A 21,136-nucleotide genomic window follows, 5' to 3' on the forward strand; every position below is an offset into this window, starting at 1 on the left:
AGGCTCCAAGGTATAGAGAACGTTGCTCTCCTCCTACCCAGGTTGAGAACACCACAGAGAACAGTGAGGAATCCGTGCTCCTGGCCTTTCCCACCTCCTTGTTCCCATTGCACAGATGGCAAAACTGAGCCCCAAGGAGCCTATGAACCACAGCAGAAAGAATTAATTCTTCACCTTCAAATGAGGCAGTTGGATGGACTTCAGCGTGACTTCCCGAACCCCTCCTCCTCTGTGCCAGGAGGGTCCCTAGGCCCTGAGGCGTGGCGGCTGTGAGGAGCCAGGAAGCACTTGTGTGCGGGTCTGGCTCATGAGCGTGGCTTCCTTTCAGGGGGCAGTTCCCTGGAACAGCACAGTGGAGCCTGGTCTGGGGAGCCCCGGAGGGGCAGGGAATGCTCTTGAACGATAGGGAATCCCAAGCTGGATGTGAGAGAATGAGGATGCGGTCCAGAGTCCGCTGGAGAGTCCACCTCCGTGGACCACCTCACGTCTAGGTCTGAGACAGACTCCTTGGGGCCCTCGCCACTCAGGAGCCTGGCCTGCAAGGCTGTTACTTTAGAGAGAAGGGTGGTGCTATGGGTTGAATTGTGTCCCCTTAAAAAGATATCCTGGAGCCCTTACCTTGGGACCTCGGACTATGGCCTGCTTTCAAACTGGGGTCTTTTCAGAGGTAACTAAGTCAAAATAAGGACACAGGGTGGGCCTCAACCCAATATGACTAGTGTTGTGATGAAAAGGGGGAAATTTGGACCTAGACATGCAGAAGGAAGGTGGTCATCTACAAGCCAAGAAATGTCTAGGAGAAATGCCAGAAGCTAGGAGAATGGCCTGGAATGGATCCTTCCAGAAGGAGCACCCTCATGACACCTTGATTTTAGACTTCCAGGCCCTAGAACTGTGGGACAATCCATTCCCGTTGTTATAAATGGCCTGTGTGCGGGACGTGGCTAAGGCAGCCCCAGGAAAGCACGGGGTGGGACAAAAGCATTATTGATTCTGTGTGGAATCACATGGATCCTTCTGTCTTGTTCCGATTTGACTGTTCTGGTCCTCAGGGAGCAGAGGCCTCACTGTGGTTGCCACTGACCGTTCTGGAACCCAATGGCATATGCACACGTTTTAAGGCTTTTGATAAGACTCGCCTCGAGAGCACCAGACCTTGTGTTGTAATCTGTGCCTGAATAAGGAGGAAGGCAGAGAACAAGACTCCTGTCTTGGTCTCAGGTCCTGGGGGCCCTGGCATTTGGGAGACACAGCTGAGGCATATTTTGCAAACTTCCCACGCTGGGCCTCCCAGCCACGGGTGGTCCCTGGGTGAAGAGAGTTCCTTTCATCCCCACCCAAACGGCCGCTCTAGTCATCATCCCTTCTCTCCAAATGCCTTCTTGGTAGAACCTGCACTTGCCATTTCTTTTCTCTCCTACAACATAGGGGCGGTTGGAATTATAAATAGTCTGCTTAGAACTGCACAGTTTAGTGGGAAGAGCGTTCAGGGGCTCCGAGAAGGTGTAAGCACGTCACTGCTCGACAACAAACTGTTGCTGGTCCTTGCTGGAAATCCCACGGGACTCTGGGAACCTCCGACTCTTCATCTGTAAAGTAGCAGCGACCATTTCAACGCTGCCAACCTCACTAGGATTCTGGATGTTTCTGTGAAGTGTTCAACAAGCCGACTAATCTATTGGGGGGCAGGGGAAGTAGTGGGTGCCGAGGGAAACGAGAGCGTCGTGAGGACTGCGTTAGTCCCCCAGGACTGTTGTAACAAACTACCATGAACTTGGTGGCTTAAAACAACAGATATTTCTGGCTCACCGTTCTGAGGGCCAGAAGCCCCAAACTGGTGTCATGAAGGCAAAATCAAGGTGTCCACAGAGCCACGCTCCCTCTGGGGGCCCTAGGAGAGAAGCCAGTTCCGGTCCCGGGAGCTCTTGTGGATTCTCGCCTGGAACCTGGTGGAACTGGGGGGATTGCTTGGCTGCTGCTTCTCGTCTCATGGGGGCTCCACTCCAATTTCTGCCTCCCTGGTCACGTTGCCTCCCCCAATTCTATGCACCTTCCCCAGCCTCTCTGGTCAAAACACTCATGATTGCATCTGGAGCCCACCAGGATAATGCAGGGTAATTTTCCCAGGTCGAAGATTTAACCTAATCACATCTGCAAAGCCCCTTTTCCTCATAAGGGTGGGACCTGGGATCTTTCCGGTGGCCACATTCAGCCCATATGGGGATGTTGCCAATTATAACGAGAAGTTAGGTGTGTTTTTAAGAGTTCCCTTGACGTCACTGCAAAGAAACACAGGTGAAAGAATAATTTCTGTGCCAGATATTATTAATGCCAAGCCTGCAAGGGGAAACCATTAGCCTCATTGAGCAGATGAGGATACTGAGGGTCAGAGTGGCAAAGGAGCCTGCCCACCTTTGCACAGCTGGCTGGCAGTGGGGCTGGATCTCCCGCTGTAAAGCTGGCATTCTTACACCCCATTTCCCTGACCCCTGACCCTCTGTTATCTGAGAACGCTTGACCCAGAGGGCTGACCCTGAGGCTTGTGGGGCATGAGCTCTTCCCCAGGAATTTCCAGCATGAAGTGGCTCATCTGATGCGACTTATGGCAATCATACCGGATTTCGGGGACTGCTGGCCCAGCTGGGAAGGGGCCTGGGGTTTTCTGACATGGGTGAATGGCTCAGGACAGCAAGGTCATGATGAGGTAGAACACGTGACCCCACAGTCCTCCTCCAACACCCTGGGCATCCATGTGCCCGCTAACCTCCTGGCACTGGTCTCCAATGGGCAGACCTCAGGTGTGTCCTCTGCCGCCCAGCCTCTGCTCCAACTGTCCTTTATTTTTTTAATCTTGCCCTTGGCTTCTAGAACACGCAGGACAACACTCTGTGCCTGTTGGTTGACCCTTTGCTTCTCATGGGCTTTCTTTCACTTACTTATTATTTCTTGTTTCCATTGTGATTATGCTTTTGCACCTGAGATTTTTATTATAAAGCATATTGAATGCATTTTAGAAGTAGGATATAGAGATTAGACGTAAAGAGAACTTTCCTTTTGTTGTAAACACACACACACACACACACACAACAGCCTTTTATACTTTGGAAAGCCATTTCCTTAGTGAAGCTAAGTGCTCAGGTTTTAGCAGCATAAATATGTAGGATTAATAAAGAAGCCTCCTCCCCCAAGCCGGGTCAATCCATTAAGAGCTAACATTGGACTTCCAAGATGCCTCCTCTAGTTTGCTGTTTGGCTTGCCCTTCCAAACAATACTGTGAGAGAAAGTAGAGATTACTATTATACCCATTTTTCAGACACGAAATGACAAGTCCGATGTCACAGAGCCAGGACTAGAACCTCAGTCCTGCTGTCTCTCCTTGGCTTCCCTGAAGGTCACAGAATCGACACGGAGCCCTGCCTGACCCCCTTTACTTGCCAGCGCCCGCGGTGGCCACGCGGCCACCTTACCTGCTGTGGCCATAGCTTTCAGGAGCGTGGTACATGAAGACATTTCCCCGGGCCCTCCTCGCCCAGTGGCTGGCCATGTCGATTATGGGACAGGTGATAAAGTAGTCCCTGGTCAAATGGGAACAGAGGAGGGAGTTTAGTTACGCATCATTCTATGGACAACTGCGATGGGGAGATGCTTCCCCAGGCCAGGGTCCCCTAGACCACCAGGTGCATCCACATGGGGCCTGTAGACAACACACCCTGTCCTCGCACTGCCTAGTGTGCCTCTCGCCACAGCTGGCTCCACGGCTGGTGCAGGGTCTGGCCTGGTATAGGCCGGCAAGGTCACCCAAGGTTATACAAGGAACCCGTGGGGCAAGCATCTTGCCAGTACATCATTTTTAGAGACTCGGGAACGAAACACTCCAGAGTAAAATTAATACAGCATACCCTGGAGCAGAACACAGAATGACTGCACATTTGGAAAGAAGGTAGAAGAAATATCCTCGAAGATATATGATGCCTTTAGAACAGTGGCTCTCAGCTGGGGACACTCCCCCCCCCAGGGGACATCTGACAATGTTTGGGGGACATTTCTGGCTGTCACAGCTGGAGATGAAAGTTTTTTCACTGGCATCTAGCAGGCAGGGGCCGGGAAGGCTCCTGAACATCTTACAAAGTCTGGGACGGACCCCTCCTCGAGGAATTATCCACCTGCAATGTCACAGCGAGGAGGCTGAGAACCCTGTTCTAGATTCCTAAGCCTTCACATTCGTTCCCCCTCTGGGGGTGATGGGAACATGTTCCAGAAGCACCAGCTTGCAACAGTGGGTCGTGCGTGGGCTGGTGCTCAGGCTGTGTGTATAAGAGGCACCAGGCCCAGTCAGAATAAGACAGACCTCAGGCGGCTTGGAACCCACCAGGTTCTGAATCCCAGTCAGCAGTTCCTGAATCTCCTTGACGTTCCCTCTCCTCATCTGAGAAATGGGGCCCACGGGAACCACGCCGCGGGGATTTTGTAATAACCGAGGCTGGTGAGAGCCGTGGAAGTCTCTCAGTACAGAGGGTCTGTCTGCCTGTTTTCTGGCTGTTGAGATGAACTCCTTTGTTGAGTTTGGAAGGCAGCTGGAGGTTTCTAGGAAAGGCTCGAAGGTGGCGTAGGGCCAGCATGGGGGTCTGGCAGGGCACACGAGGCAACGATGCTCTATCTCATGAAGAAGGGGGTGGTGAGCAGGCCCAGGCTGGAATCAGACCTACAGGAAAGAGTCCCACCCTGGCAGGCAGGTGGAGGGGTGCCACCAAGGAGAGGCAGGGAGGCCACTGCCTGAGCCTGGCGGGAGGCAATGAGGGCCTGAGCCAAGAGGGAACTGGAGACCGCCTCCTCAGTGAAGCCTTCCCTTACCTGCCCTCCCTCTCACTTCAGTTCCCCCCTGCCACCCCCGCCGGGCACAGATGTCTTCCAAGTCAGTTAAAGTCAAAGTTGGGGCAAGAATGTAAGTTTCTGAACTTCAGCCCCAAGTTTTCTCACCATCCCGCATCTGAGCCAGTCGTGATTGGGTGACGAGCCTCGCAGCATCTAGAACTTGGACATCTGCGAGCTCTTAGGGTCTAGTCTGGGGCTGGGCCTCTAGAAATAGCTGTTGGCTGCATGGCTGGAAACATGTCTCCAGTAGAGGCAAAATTAAAGCCTTTCTGGTCGCCAAGATCCCAGGGGGAGGGACCACGTTTTATTCTGAGCTAGTGACTCTGTGATTGGAAACCACAGACTCCCTGGTGGGGACACCGCACGGGGCAGGGGGTCTCGACACCCTTCAAGCCATCCCTTCCCAGCACACCCCAGCCGTGGGGCAGTGGGAGCCCGCGCCCTCCCCCGCTCACCGAGTGGCGTTCTCCAGGGCCCGGGAGAAGGAGGCGTAGTCATCCGTGGAATGCTCCAGGGAGTAGTACCATGTGGCCGCCGCCCGGACACCAGCGTCCGCGTCCTCACCCCCCAGCGAATTCTGCAGCGCCTGGTAAAAGGCTGTTTTGCTACTGGTCCGGCCTTGATTTTCCTCAAATTGCTTTAAAAGAAGACATGGAAATGCCCAGTCAGCTTCTGAAGGGCTGGAGTCAGTCTCCCTTAGACCCTTGCTCTAGAAGTCTCTCCCTGGGAATCCGTGGGACATGGTGGCCACACAGGAATGCTGGAGCCAGGCTACCCGGGTTCGAATCCCCGCTCCACCTGTCCTAGCTGTGTGACCTTTAACAGGTGGCGTGTCTCTCCGTGCCTGCCTCTCCCTGCCTGAAAACAGACACTACACCCTCCAGGTGGGGTCACAGTGAGGACCAAAAGGGCTAACACACGCCGAGTACTTGAAGTGGTGCCTGATAGTAAGTGGTCCGTGAACACAGGCTGTTATGGCCAGCTGGTGCAGGTCACCCCGTGCTTGATCCCTTAGCTCCTTCAGCCAGCCAGACATCTGGTTTCCTCGGGAGAGCTAACTCCAGTTTCATCCACCGATGAGAGCCATCACCAGGTGATTTGCTTCCTGCATGTGTTCATGCTGATGGGCCACCACGGCCAGCTGCGTGCCGGGCTTGGGAAGGAGCTGGGCACAGGCTGGTGGAGCTCCCTGCTCTCACGAGGCCTCGGGTTTTGGAGGGCAGAGGTGGGAAGGAAGCAAATAACTGTACAGTTTCCCAGGATACCCGTGCTACAAAGAGCAGGCCGACAGGAATAGGGTGGGGGCTAGTTTTCCTGGAGTGGTTAGGGAATGCTTTCGGTTCTCCGGGGATGTGTATCCACATGGAGCTAGCTGGCTAGCTTGCTTTCTCTCTCTCTCTCTTCCCTCCCTCCTTCCCCCCCTTCTTTCCTCCTCCCTCCGTCCCTCCCTTCCTCCTTTCCTCCTTCCCTGTCCCAACATTCCTGTTCTCTGCACTGGGGCCATCTAGGGGGGACCATCTGCCTCCCCCAGGACTCAGTTTCCTCATTTCTGAAGACAAGGGGCAGCAGAGAGTAAGACATGCAGCTCTCAAGTGTGAGGCCCAGGCCCCAGGGCCCTTGCTCGGTCCTATCACGGGTGTTTACCTATTTCTAGGATCTTATGCCAACAGCACGACATGCTTATCAAGACACCCTGGCCTGTTTAAATTGTTTTTCTAAACCTTTCCAAACACACAGGACATGCGATTAGAATTCAAGGTGTGGGTATGACCAGGAAGCAACCTTTCCTGCCTGAGACATTCTTTGAGCCGACGAGGGTGGGCTCACATAGGAGAGGCCAGACCAGTTGATAGAGTATTTAGTCCAGCCATGTGCGTGGGCTCAGGAGAGGCTAAGGGGAGGGGAGGATCATTTAAATTCTATCTGTAACGTGTGTTTCTTGGAAAAAGATCTGAAGCAACTATCGCAAAATACTAGTATCTGCTAAAAACGAAGAGTGAATACAGTAGCCATCCTTCTATCGATGAGCACCAAGTACCGATGACCGTGATCTACAGTCAGAAAGACAGTTTATAGCTCAGAACCCAGGCGCGCGCCCACGGAGGCCTGGAACAATGTTTTCAGGAAGGACATTCATGCTCGTGGCTCTTCCCATGTCTGCCAGAGCTGAGTGTTTCTATGCTGCCCTGTTCGAGTCTGAGCTGTTCAGAATGCATTGGCTGACTTCACAACCTACTAGTAGTTCAGGGGAAAAACTGCATTATATTATTTGCCGTCCTTTTCTGAGGGATCAGAATATTTTATAACAGAAATACGAGAAATCGTATCTCCAATTATTACCAAACATTGAACATGCCTGTTTCACCGAAGTATCAAAATCACACATGGATTGGGAAACTGGATTGAATCAGTGCCAAATTCCAACACCACGTACATCGAAAGAGCTGAGCACAGTTCCGGGCACATGGGCAATAAAGGTGAGGACTACCAGGCCAGGGCGGGGGAGCCCAGCACACACTCTCGATGCCGTGCTCAGTCCCCAGATGCTGTTGGTGTCTGCTTGTTTACGGCTCCAGAAGGACCATGTGGCAAAAGGGACGCATGGGGTACAGTACGGTGCTAGGCACCTAGTCACAGCTGGTGCTCAGCAAACGTGCCAGGCAAGATGATTGGTGGAGACACTGGACTCCGGAGAGGGGATACAGTCCTTGCAAGGGGACTCCAGAGCCAAACCTCTCGGGCTCAGATCCCAGAGCTGGAGGGACCTGGGCTTGGATGCTAGCTTTGCCCTTTATTAGCTGTGTGACCTTGGGCAAGTTACTGAGTCTCCCTGGGCCTTCGTTTCCTCCTCCGTAAAATGGGCACAGGAATATTACCCTCTTCATAAAACTGTCATGAGGCTAGATGACATGACAGCTACCAATTTCTCAGCCTGTGTGTTACCGTTGCCCAATGTTTGTAGACACAATCTTGTGCCCAGCCCAGAGGGGTCAGGGAAGCCCCTATCTTAAGGCCTCATCAATGCTGGTACCATCAGTTGTGGGTCCAAACCCTGGGAACCCCTCTTCCCTACCCCTATTGCAAAATGTTCGGCCCCACCTAAAGGGTAGAGCCCCTACACAAGTTCCTTGGAAACTATTTTCACAATGAGGTGGGGTTTTGTTGTTGTTGTTGTTGTTGTTGTTGTTTTCCCCTAAGATATTATTTATTTATTTGACAGACAGAGATCACAAGTAGGCAGAGAAGCAGGCAGGAGGGGAGGGGGAAGCAGGCTCCCTGCTGAGCAGAGAGCCCGATGTGGGGCTCGATCCCAGGACCCTGAGATCACGACCTGAGCCAAAGGCAGAGGCTTTAACCCACTGAGCCACCCAGGCGCCCCAATGAGGTGGTTTTTAAGAGTGGCAGGGCCCTGAGCCCAGGCATGGCTAGAAGTTCCTCTACCATAGCTATAAACAGTTGCACAGCTAGGGATCCGGAGGGAAGGCCCGGTTTGGTCTCCCTCGAGACTCTGGCTGCTTTCACATTTCCCAGGGATCTGAGCCCGGCTGAGACCAGCCAGGGCTCGGCCTTGCTGGCTGGTGGACATTCTGGAGATGGCTGGCGTGTGGTCCCCAGACCCAGGGAGCACGTAGGAATGCAAAGGGGGCCCAGCAAGAGCCACATCTCTTCATTCTTGGCCGGGACCAAAGCACAGATGCTGTTGCCAGTTTAATTAGAGAGTCAGCAGGAGGGATGGGGCCGTCACATGACGCCAAGCACCGACTTCCACAAGCTGTAATTACAGGCGCAATCCGCCGAGGAAGCGGGCTCGCTACAGGCTGGGCCATGTTAAGGGCCATCAGGAACCCACAGTCCTGTGTGTGTGCGTGTGTTTAAGGGACCGCCATTAATAGGTCCTACCGAACAGTTCGAGCACATAGGAAACTCTTGAGGCCATGGTGTGGATGCCTCATCGCCTGGTGCACGCACGGAGCACTGGGTCTGTATTTGAGAGACGCAGGTTCGAACCCAGCACCGGTGTGTGACCTCGGAGGACTCACAGCCGTCCATAAATTTGCTCAGGAAATATTCCTCTCTGTGCCTGGGCTTGATGTTGGAGTCAAGTGAACTCACGATTACTGAGGGGCTGCCACACACGGGTGACAATCCATATTGCTCCTCTCTCTCCTCTAGCCAGCAAATTATTGAAAATAAATGCCCTACGTTCACTGCAGGGTTGACAGACATGATGGAAAGTGCTTAGCTGGAGGGTCTTTACCTTCCACTCATGATTTCATACAACAGGCATCTATCGAGTGCCTACATTTGCCAGGAGCAAGTGGTGGCGTTTGGGATGCTTCAGGGAACAATACAAGGGAACGATACAAGTTCAATTCTCTGCCTTTTGGGGACTTCCGGTAGAGCTGGAGAGCCTGACATGGATACATGGCAAATTTTGTAACATAGAACGTCTGGTGGTGATAAGTTTGGTGGTGATAAGGATGTGACACAGACAAGGCCGGCAGGGCAGGGAAGGGGACTGGGGTGCTGGTCGGTGAGGGTTGAAACTGTAAATGGGATCATCAGGGCAGGCCGTGGAGGACAGTTGAGCCAAGATGCGGGATGGTGAGAGTTAGGGTGAGGACAGGCGGGTGAGCAGGGGAGGAGGCCAGTGTGGCCAGTGTAGGACAGAGGAGCCAGAGGTGGGGCAGAGGGAATGGAGGGATGAGCAGCTGGCATGGCCCCACCCTGCTTTGCTTCAGGGGGGGCCAGGTGAAGGGTCCTCCATCGTGGTCTGTGGGTGTCGCCTGCCAGAGATGGGGGTCCATGTGGGGGAGAGGCAGAATAGCCATCTGCTAGGTGTCCTTGAGTTGGTGCCACCTGTTCTGGGGCCCCAGTAAGAAGCCCACTAGCCCCTGCTGCCTACTGGTTCCTTCTACCACTCCAATCCCATGATGAGGCTTCAAACCCCAAGGCGATCCTCAGAGCTCCCCCCACACCCACACGGCTGGCCCTCTTATTCTTAGGGAAATGCCCATCTGGAGCCCTTCCCGAATTCCCTCCTTCTTTTTGGATTGGGAGACCCCCTTCTTTCCCCTGAGGCTGAGGCCTCCCTGCCCAGAGCTCTGGGACCCTCTGCACTTCTTCGCTGGCATCACCGGGCAAATCCTCTCTTGTAGGAGCCGTGGTGTGCAGCTCTCCGTGAGTCCGCCCCCACCGGGAGCTAAATGTGGACGGGTGTCCCCACCCAGGACCATCTTGTCCGTCTGCCTCACCTTGGTGTTGCCGGCTCTGGGGTGCACACTCGTAAGCATGTCCACACAGCCAACTGGCTCCTGCCCTCTCCCCACCCACGCACCCTCTCCAGGGTCGCTGATGTTATCCCTTGACCCACCCCAGGCAGCGGTGGTGCTGTCCACCCTTCCCATCCTGGCACTCTTCCCCCAATCAACTCGATGATCCTCCCGTCTCCTTTTCCCTAACCTGCTCTGCTTCAGGCTCATTTATGGAATCTTCCTGCTGTCTTGTCCACTTTCAAATGCCATTCCTGCCCCCTTCTCTTGCCCTTCCTTCCAGATATGTGGAGAGGTGGTACCGTCTCTTCCCTTTGTGTTGATAATGGCTGGTAGGTTGTTGAATTCTAAATCTCCATTCAGCCTCAACCTCGGTCCCACACATCCAAACCTCTACCAGCTCCTGGGAACCCCTCAGGTCCCTTGAACTCAATGTGAGTACAATTTAACTTCCTCGTCTACATGTGTTCTTCCCCAGGTCCAGAACCTTCCTTGGCTATTTTCCTATCCTCACTTACTAAGCCAGTAGCCAGTTATCTGATTAAAAGAGACATTTGCTGACGCCTCCTACTTCCACCTTCCCCAGCATGCTAGTGCACCCCAGTCCTGAGGGTTCCCCCCCAGCAAGTCTTAACCACCATCCTATCGACTCTTCCTGCCCTATCCTTGCTCGTGCTTTCATCGGCTTCTACCCCATCCTGGGGCAGAAACACCGATACCACCTCTGGCAGGTGGGGATTCGGGGAGAAGTGTACACAGAAGGTCCTTAAGTAATTTTTGTTCATTGGTTACTCTTAAAGTGACACAGAATGGTTATGAAATCATAGGTTTGAGAAGAAGAGACCCAGAGTAGAATCCCCAAAGGAAAAAAGAGGCATCCTTTCAGAGTTCACCTGATTCTTACAAGCCTGTATGGAGAGATGCATGAATTAATGAATGACCCCAGAAGTCTCTAGAGCTCTGAGGTGGACAGAAATACTCATTTGCTCACTGAATGAATGTAAATTAAAGGCCCCCGGGGTCAGCAACTGGGAATCCAAAAGGAACACGACACGGCTCTTGCTGTGGAACACAGCTGCTGAAGTCCGAGGGGCGACTCATCGGGGAGTAATCTGCCTCCTCGCAAACTGGTTGAGGGTTTGCATCTGATGCCGCTGATGGCGCAGAGGGTTCCGGAAGCACCGTGGCCACTTCCACACTCCCCATGCTCCCCACCTCATCCATCTTCCCTCCCTTTCTCTCTACTGAGAGGGCCCTCATCGTCACCCATGTCCCATCAGGCCCGGCAGCCCCACCTCTGCCCTCGGCACACTCCACCCTCAATGACATCAGACATTTGACCTCTGCTCCCCTTCAGAAATACTCTTTTCTTGGCTTTTGTGACATCAGATTTTCCTGTTCTTTTTTTTTTTTCCAGATCTGTACCTACAGCTCTGACCTTTCTCCTAAATTCCCTCCATGAATACCCAACTGCCAATCCAAGGTTTATCCCAAATCCAGTTATTTCTCACCATTACCATGCCTTCAATTTTTTATTTTTTTATTTTTTATTTTATTTTTTTACCATGCCTTCAATTCTTATTTAACTCATTAGCTTACTCCCTGGACCTCCCAATACAGAGCAATCTGGTCTCTGCTTCCTTTGTTACCTCTCCATAGTCAACTCCATGTTGCCAGAATGCTCTTTTTTTTTTTTTTTTTTTTTTTTTTTTTTTTAGCAGGCTCCCTGCTGAGCAGAGAGCCCGATGTGGGGCTCGATCCCAGGACCCTGAGATCATGACCTGAGCCGAAGGCAGCGGCTTAACCCACTGAGCCACCCAGGCGCCCCTTCTTTTTTTTTTAAATATTTTATTTATTTATTTGATAGACAGAGATCACAAGTAGTCAGAGAGGCAGGCAGGGAGAGAGGAGGAAGCAGGCTCCCCGCTGAGCAGAGAGCCCCATACGGGGCTTGATCCCAGGACCCTGAGACTATGACCTGAGCTGAAGGCAGAGGCTTTAACCCACTGAGCCACCCAGACACCCCCAGAATGCTCTTTTTAAAAAAGATAAATCAAGGGGGGCGCCTGGGTGGCTCAGTGGGTTAATAAGCCTCTGCCTTCGGCTCGGGTCATGATCTCAGGGTCCTGGGATCGAGTCCCGCATCGGGCTCTCTGCTTGGCGGGGAGCCTGCTTTCTCCTCTCTCTCTCTCTGTCTGCCTCTCTGCCTACTTGTGATCTCTCTCTGTCAAATAAATAAATAAAATATTAAAAAAAAAAAAAAGATAAATCAAGATAATCACTTCCTAGAGTAAAACATTCTAGTGACTGCACCCTACAGGTAGAACAGAATCATTCTCCTAATGCTGATGAGACCTCATCTAACGGGTCACCTCCAGTGCATTCCACTTCCTCTGTCCCCCTCCTCCATTATCCACAGCGTTTCCTAGCCCTCTGGCTTTCTATGTCCCCCAGACAAGCCCTGCCACGGGGCCTTTGCACTAGTTCTTCACCCAGATCTTCCCAGAACTGGCCCTGCCTCATCATTCAGGTCTCAGTCTTCCCTGCCAAGGTGCCTTGGATTCATGTTTCCATTCTCTCCAGCACTTTTCAAGATCTGAAAATTTTTTTTAAAGATTTATTTTAAAGAGAGAGTGCTTGTGCATGTTAAGGTGAGAGAGAGTGGGGGAGAGGAGCAGAGGGAGAGAGAAAATCTCAAGCTGACTCTGCACTGAGCACAGAGCCTGATGTGGAGCTCGATCCCAGAACTCTGAGATCATGACCTGAGCCGAAACAAAGAGTCAGACACTTAACCAACTGAGCAATCCTGGCACCCCTCAAGATCTGAAATTCTTAATGTATTTGCTCATACATCACGGTCCGTGTCCTCTCACTGGAACATGAACCCCACAAGCCAGGAGCCGTATCTGTTGGGGTTCCGACCTTCCCCCTACAGCCTAGAGAAGAGCCCCTCAGTAAGTACAGGTTGGGCATGTGCACAAACCAATGCATGGACTGTTCCTGCCTCTTCCACTTATCACTGATGTCATGGGGCCAACTTCTCCATCCCACACAGCAGGCCCAGTGCCTAGGCCCTCCCATAACTTTAGGGCCCATGAAAAAAAATGTCCCTTTCAATTTCTTTTAAGACCCGAAGAAAAAATAAATGTCATCATAGTGAATTTGTAAGAATGAATCCAGCTTGCCTCCCATTCATCTTTACCCGTGCAGTCATAAAATATTTTTACTATTTGGGAGGGGGGGGGTAAGTCAGCCCCGCCAATCTCTGACTTTCTCTGAACGGAGCATGATAACCCCACCTGGTGGGGCCACAGCACACGTAGGCGAGGCACGCTGTGTGAGCCCGGGAGCTACAGCGCTAGGATGGGGGCTTGCAGTGTTGTAGGGTGGCCCAGAGCCAGGGACCCGACCCTGGCTCTGGGCCACCAGGGGCTCCCTGGTGTTGGGAGCTGTCTCCTTTGCCTGGAAGCCTCCTGATCCCACAGCAGGAGACAAGCAGGGCTGGTCTCTCTGTGCCCACCGAAGGATAAAGAAACTGCAGCTCAGACTGGGTAAGCAACTTGCCTGAATTGTGTGACTGAAGCCGGGATTTGAGACCCGTTTTTCTGATTCCAGGTTGCGGGCTCTCCATGGGGCCCCCCCGCCATGCCCGGCATGGGTCCAGACCCTAACACCCACCCACCCAAGTGCCTCTTTTCGGGGAAATGGTGTGTGCTCGCCGGGACTCCTGCAGGCTCCTCTGCTATCATCTGTCACCCAAGGCTTGATTTTCCTGTGCTGGGGCTGGTGCCAGAGCCTCGGGCTGCCAGGTGCTGCTTCCAACCCTCAGACGGGCTGCCTTCCCCTTCCCGCTCCCCAAACGGCCCCCACTCCACCTGCTCCTGGACGGGGCCAGCTCCTGCCCAAGCTCGGGGCACAGTGGTGGCGCTGTTTCTGATTTTTTCTCGCCTTCCTTGGAGATCCTTGTGCTTGGAGGGGAAGGCAGAACAGTGCATCTTGGAACAAATCTGCTTTTGATCATGCAAATTAATGCCCGGTTAATGTAGGCAGACTGTCAATTTCACCAGTTAGAAAGAGCGAGAGAGGAGAGAGAGGAGAAAAGAGGGGGAAAAAAATCCCTACCACAGCGACTGATGAATTTCAACAGAAAGCTGCTACTTCAGGAAATAAGATCATTCTCCGAGAGCAGAGGCTTTCCAGGCATCTCAGGCAGCCGTGATGCTCCACGGGTATGTTGTTAACTTTGCTGCTGTCATTAGGGCTGTGTGTGTGGACCCAAGCCGGCCTGGGGTGGAAGGTGGGTGAGGGTCTCCACAGGAACTGGCTAGAAGCCCTGCTTGCCTGCCCTCCTTGGTCTGTGGGATTCGATGGGTCTCTGCTGAAGTCATGGGTGGGTCCAGGGGCTCCCTTGGTCGGGGGGTAGCAATGCCTACTGCTCCTGTGACTTCCCTTGGGAAGCCGGACGGTGTGTGTTTGTGGGTTGGGCTCTGGATGGTATGAAGGCAGGGCTGGCATATGGAAAAATCATGTGTGTGCATCTGCCACAATTTGGAAAACTGGCTCGGGTCAGGCGAGGTGATTCAGTGGTTGTACGTCATTTGTATTCCTGCTTTCCCTGGAGAAGTCCCTGGATCAGGGACAATCACTTTGGACACTAATCCTAGTAATACCTAAAAGACCTAGGTGAAAAACTAGTATTTATTGAGCACATACTATCTGCCAGACACGGCCTCATATATGATTTCATCCAACATCTTAAGGAGGATATGGACTAGTAATTTCCCAATTTTACAGATAAAGAAATTAAGGCTCAGGTTCTGGGGAACCCAGATGCTCCTGCTGGCTTGGGGGATGGGGTCCTGGATAGTTCTTTCATCTCTGTGACCCTCCTGCTGGTGAGGCCTCTGCGGTTTCAGAAGCGCCCCCCCCAAGTGCCTCTTGAGGCCCCACACTAAGATGTCTGTCTTTCCACCTAGTGTCTGTCACACTGTATTTTAGTTATTTACTTCTGCTCATTTCTCTTCTCCTTGCCTGACTGTGAGCTCCTTGAGGGCAGGGATTGAATGTGTACTTGTACCCAAACACCCAGCTTGGCCTCTGGCACATAGTAAGTGGCCTCTGTGAGTGTTGCATGACTAAACACACAGGTCTTGGTGCTGGGAAAACGTGGGTGACACGTGCTCTAGACTGTGGTGGTTTTCTGTGAGGTCCTGCTTCTCTGCACAAATGGCCAGGAGGAGCTAGGCAGACCTGGAAGGATTCAGGAGAAGGGATCGCTGGGATTGAGGCCATCAGGGGTGTGCCATCCTGGGGCTCCCCTCAGCTAATGGTAGCTGGATCTAGGTACTACCAAACCTTCTGGGGGAAATGGAGAAACTCACAAACCCAAGTCTGAAGGAGGGTTGTGAGCAGGCTGAGGCAAGGGAAAGCACCCTAGGGGGACACCAGAGCAGGGTGTTTAATACTGTGTGTGGAGGGGCAGCTGGTAGCTGGGTTCCCACTTATGTGTTGACGTGACAGTGTTGTGGTCCTGTGTTGGCCAGGATTCTGAGGACGCCTCTGGGCCACAATTGTATCTGGGAGGGGACAGGTGGCCCTGGTGCATTTGCCCTACCTGTTCTAGGGTTTAGCACACATGGGGCTGGGAGCAAAGCTTCCCATTTGGAGCCAAAGGATCTGCAGTGGAGGCTTGGCTTTGCAAGTGACTAGTTGTATGACCTTGGGACAATTGTGAAACCTACAGAAGCCTTTTTCTTTGGTAAAATGGTGGTAAATACTAGTTCATGGGCATCTCCTTCCCAGGGTCATGGTTGAGGGAGAATGGAGGTGGGATTGTGAGGCCCTTCACACACAGCAGCCCTTGTTTTAGCTGTGTTTATGACCCCACAAGTACCTCCAGACTCATGGGTGAGTGGGGAGCTCTTGGAGGAAGGACCTGGCTCTTCCCAGAGGGCCACAGCCAAAAGAGGATGCCATGGACTTAGATCCAGGAGTTAGATCTGGATTTGAATTCTGCTCTGTCTCTGAACTGCTTTCCCAGCTGAATAGATCATAAGTCACAGATCATAGGGTTGTTTGGGATGAATTATTTCCTTGAAGATTCCTAGGTTAGTTTCTGACACATATTCAGGTCCCCCTAACTTCATTCTTTCAATCTAATGAAGAGTCATTGAGCCCTTACTGTAGACTAGACACTTTCCTAGCACCAGAGATAAAGCAGAAAGCAAAACTGATAAAACAGAGCTCATGGGCCTCACATTCTATTTGGGGAAGAAATACAACAGACAAATAAATGTATAGTATGTCAAGGGGCATAAGCACTAAGGACGGGGAGCAGGGTAAGGGGGAGAGAGAACACTGGGAATATGTCTCCCTCTATATCTGGAGGGTCAAGCAAGTACCCTGAAGAAGCAGACCCTGAAGACATGAGACAGTGAGTTATCTGGAGAACATTCTAGAAGAGGGAACAGCACATACCAAGATGCTAAGATGGGAACATGCTGAGCATATTTGAGGAACACCAGAGTGATCAGTTGTGATTAACCCCACTTAGTGGGGGAGGGGGATAGCAGGAGGTGGGGTTAGAGGGCAAACAGGGGCCAATCAAGTAATGGTCATTGTAGGGACTACAGCTTCCCCTCTGTAGAAGCTGAGGCCACCGGGCTTTCAGTAGGGGAGTGACAGGATCTGACATAAGGTAGAGGGATGGCTCTGTCCATGGCGGTCTCGCAGATGACAGGGGGTGCAGGGAGCTAGTTGGGGGATGATCCTGGAGAGAGAGGACAGCATGGCTCAGGGTAATGGCAGAAGAGGTGGTGAGGCTGGACAGATCCTGGGTGCACTTAGAAGATGGAGCCAGCCAGTTCTGCTGACACAGTGCTGGTAGGGTGGAGGGGAGCAGAGTCACGATGACCATTAGCCTGCAGCCCTGCTTGCAGAAGCAGGACTCTGTTTACTGAGAAGAACTCAGCAGAACACACTGGTTGGGGCGGGGCACAGGAGAATCCGCAGTCCCTTCGGAATGTTAAGAGCAGGAAGCTATGAGACGTCTAAGTGAAGATGGGAAATAGACTGGGTCAAACCAATCTAGAGTTCAAGGGCAAAGCCAGGCTGGAAGTATAAAGCCCTGAACAGGGACCTGTTCAGGGGACATCAGCACATAATGGCATTGGAGTTCTGGCTCTGGCTTCAAATTCAACCGTCACTGCTCCCTGCTCCCTCTCAGTTCCCCAGAGCAGCACCCAGATGAGTTCTTGGCAGGACACAGGCTCACAAAACCACACAGTGGCTGGACTAGCACAAGTTCAGAAGAGAATGAGCAGAGGAGGGAAGCAAGAAAGGACGGCTCTGACCAGGAGTAAAGAGGACCTGGGGGCCTCTGCCCCAGGACCGGGGTTTGGATAACAACTGTGGAACAGGGCTGGCCCTTGCTCCACCATGTCCTCCGGGCGCCTTCTCTATGCTGGCGCCCGGACTTGAGAGCACATGTTCCCAGCCATGCCCTGGTGTGGGTAGTGAGCAACTCCGCCATCTTTCCTCGAAAGTGCACTGAGGAAATATCTATTTGAAAGCCTCGGAGGGAAAGTCAATGAAAGGAATGAAAATGCATTGCTGAGGAGGGATCCCAATCCTCTGGATCCAGACTGCTGGCTGGGGGGCTCAGAGATTCAAGACAGAGCTGAGAGACTCCCAAACACGCTGCAGGAGAGGAAGAGGGAAGACCAAGGCGGCCGCATGGCCATACAACCCCCTTACAATGGGCTGGCATAATCAGATGCTACAGACTGGGGCCAGCACAGCCCCAAATCCGCTGGTAAGAGCCCCCCTGCCCCACTGTCCCAGAGCTGCAGATGGAGGGGTACGGGAACTAGCTGCCTCCCACCTGTCCAGGATGATCCCCAGCCTCTTGGGAGTAGAAAAGTAGCCGTTCCTCTCTCTAAAGTTGGAGATGGCTGGGATGAATTGTCAGCACACAGTCCAAAGAATCTGAGCTGCGAGCCTATATTCGCTTCCGCACAAAGATCCCCACATCCCTGCAGGGCAACGTAAGATGAGCTGTTGCATATGGGAAAGGGTCCAGGGTAAGTGGCTGTTCCTTCCTCTGCTGTGTCACGCTGCAGGGCATCGTGTCCAGTGTGGAGTGTGTGGAGGGCACAGCATAAATCTTTAAACATTCATTTCTCTCTCGTGCTTTAAATCTGTTCTGTTTTCATGAATCTTTCATAGCAATTCAGCATCTTAGTACAGGAGTACACATGTATATATTTAGGCTTAAATTATGAAGGGTTAGATCAAACGCCCTTCAAAGACCCGCTACTTTAGAGAAGAGAGGCCCAGGGCTCATGGTGGAGAAGGGGCGTCTTTTCAGTGCTCCCCGAGAGTCAGTCTGGTTCAATAATTCAGTTACAGCCCCTTGAACTTGGGGCTGTGATATATGTGGGCACTCAGCAGGGAAACAGATGGATCAGATGCAAACATTCTTTCTCAGCTGGACAGGAGCTAATGACTGTGTTCTACTCTACACCAAGCCCCCCAACACACACACACACACATTTTCTCTATGTATCTACACATGCACGCACACATTATAGGTAACATAAGTGCATATATGTATGACTTACGCATATATGCCTAAGTAGTACTATCAGTAATATCTTTTCTCATGCTGCTACACCTTCTGAGATAGTCAACGTTAATGCTTGCTGTACAAACTCCCACACTATAACCCTTTCACAAAGAAACATGAAATTATGCACATTTACATATTTATAGATGGATACAGGCTGGTTGTTTAAAAAAATATGGATGCCACCTTAATTTCACAATTCCTCTGCATTCTTGTTTTTTGTTTTCCATTTAGCAATATGTCCTAGGCATCCCTCGAGCCCATAGCAATGGATCCATTCACCCCTTTCACCATCTGCGTAATATGTAATAGTTTGTGTGTAGCCCAACTTTATTCGCCATTGATCTGTTAATGCCCATTTGGGTTGCTTCCAACATTTGCTGCAATAATTCATGCTGTGATAAATAGTCTTGTGAGATATATCATGTCAAAGTGGAGTGTTTATTGCTGTAACACAGATTGCCCGAAGTGAGACATGTTACCAGAGGGAAGGGGATAATGCAAGCCATGCAGGATCCTGGGAGGCTGCGGGAATGATTTCTTTAATTCCAGCCATGCTGCCTTATAGTCAATAGAGCTGGACAGAGCCCCATGCTGAGTGTGAGTGTCTGCTCCCTGCGGGTCACGCGCTGCAGCTACCATCCCAGGTCTGACGACTTAAAGGATTTGTTAAGAGCAGCCTGACAAGGACGGGTGGCTGGTAGGGAGCAGACCAGAGGAGAGCGTGCTTACAAGTTTCTCCACTTTGCTGTATCTCGGAGCAGCCACAAGAAGTTGCCTTTGTCGGCTGCGGGGTATGACCCCTGCCCAGTTCTCCTGGGGAAGAAACCCAGCACGGGGTCTGGCTGTCCTGGTCAGGACTGGAAGAGGGTGCCACCTCGGCTATGCCCTCAGTGAGATAGGCATCCTTCAAGGGGCAGGGGTGTCCACTGCCTGGAACCCCGAAGCTCACAGAGCTCCTTGGTCAGGCTCTGCACGCCGCTTTCCTTGGTGATTCACACACAGGTAGAGTTGTGGATGTGGGGTGATGGTGTCTGTGTTGTTCACAACCTTGCACGAGTCTCAGGTCTGAAACAACTCCCCCCATTACCGTCTCCTGAGCTCCTTCTAGAGCCTTTGTACTCACTAGTGTTTTAGAGATGATTTTGTAAATGAGCGGGTCAGTCAAGGGCTCTGGACCAAGGTCAGACTTTGAGGTCCTGAGCCACTGAGGCACAGCCAGCAGGGGACCTCTGAAGCTGCTGGCTGCCTACCTTCACGGCTTTCGCTCTGTTGATGAGTCCGTCATCCTGAGAACTCCCAATCAGCAGATCGACCTTCACCCTTGGAGTCCTCTGAAGTGCTCTGGCTGGAGCCTCTCGGAGGTACCAGCCGTCAACCACAGGACCCCAGTAGTGGAAAGGGCCACTCACGGCCAGGAGCTACATGGGGGCAAAGGGACACCGTTATGAGTATGGATTTTATCCTCCTTTTTATCTAAGAATCAGTTGCATGGCTTCGCTTAATCAGGTTTCAACCATAATGAGCGCTATTGCCTATTATCCATCTGGGGTTGTACTGGGCAATCAGAGTAAAATGACCGGAACCATAGGCAGGAAGGATGGCAGGCCAGAAACTGGAAGGCAAGTCTCACTCTGGGCAATGGGTGGTCCCCAGGGCTTCCCCACCTAGGTGACAACAGATCCACAGGGAGGAATGGGTAAGCCTGAGTCCATAGGTATATAAGCAAGCGGGAGCAGACATGACTGAGGAGTAGGTGGGTGGTGGCCAAAGGCAGGATCCGGCAGAGAAATTCATCAGCTCTCGCCACTCTCTCAGTAGCCCACACTTGGGGGAGCTGAAGGTCACACCAGCTCCACGCCTGTGAATCCAGGCCCATGGCTGAAGGCATCAAGCCCTTGGCTCTGATGACAACAGTTCCTCCAGCTAGTGTCCCCTTCAACAATGTCAGGGACAGCCAGCCACCGTGGGCTGTGAGCAGGATCTTTTCAGGTGGAAAACGGAGCCCATGGCTCACATAGCTGTCCTGTCTAAGAGGATGGGGTAGCTCAAATCCACTACAGGTATGACTGTTGTGCTCAATCTGGGTGGCTGTGACCTTCCAGAGTGCCACCACAGTCCTGGCATGGTCCTTGACACGTATCATTTCATTTTATCCTCCTACTCTATAAGGCTCACCTTATATTTTACATTTATATTCTACAGTTAAAATCCAATGTTCAGAGAGACCCGTTCACCTTGAGTACCCATGCTTGGTCCATTACATGCCAGGCCCATCCACGGGGCTGGGGGTCAGGGAGTGTGCTTTCCAGCTCTGGCCGGCCATCCACCTGACTCTGCAGCCATGGATTGGCGGGGGGTGGG

At 52.2% G+C, this 21,136-nt stretch overlaps 1 protein-coding gene across 1 annotated transcript in view; it reads right to left on the reverse strand.

The window, feature by feature from the left end:
- TG (thyroglobulin) overlaps positions 1-21,136 on the reverse strand; it is a 237,827-nt gene that overhangs the window by 14,046 nt on the left and 202,645 nt on the right. Inside the window, exons 43-45 of the mRNA XM_047727291.1 lie at positions 20,026-20,193; positions 5,329-5,510; positions 3,469-3,576 (exon numbers count right to left, since the gene is read on the reverse strand). Coding sequence (XP_047583247.1) covers positions 3,469-3,576; positions 5,329-5,510; positions 20,026-20,193 — 458 coding nt within the window. The remainder of the gene's footprint in view (positions 1-3,468; positions 3,577-5,328; positions 5,511-20,025; positions 20,194-21,136) is intronic.

The sequence above is a fragment of the Lutra lutra genome, chromosome 4, assembly GCF_902655055.1.
Source record: "Lutra lutra chromosome 4, mLutLut1.2, whole genome shotgun sequence".
NCBI lineage: Eukaryota > Metazoa > Chordata > Mammalia > Carnivora > Mustelidae > Lutra > Lutra lutra.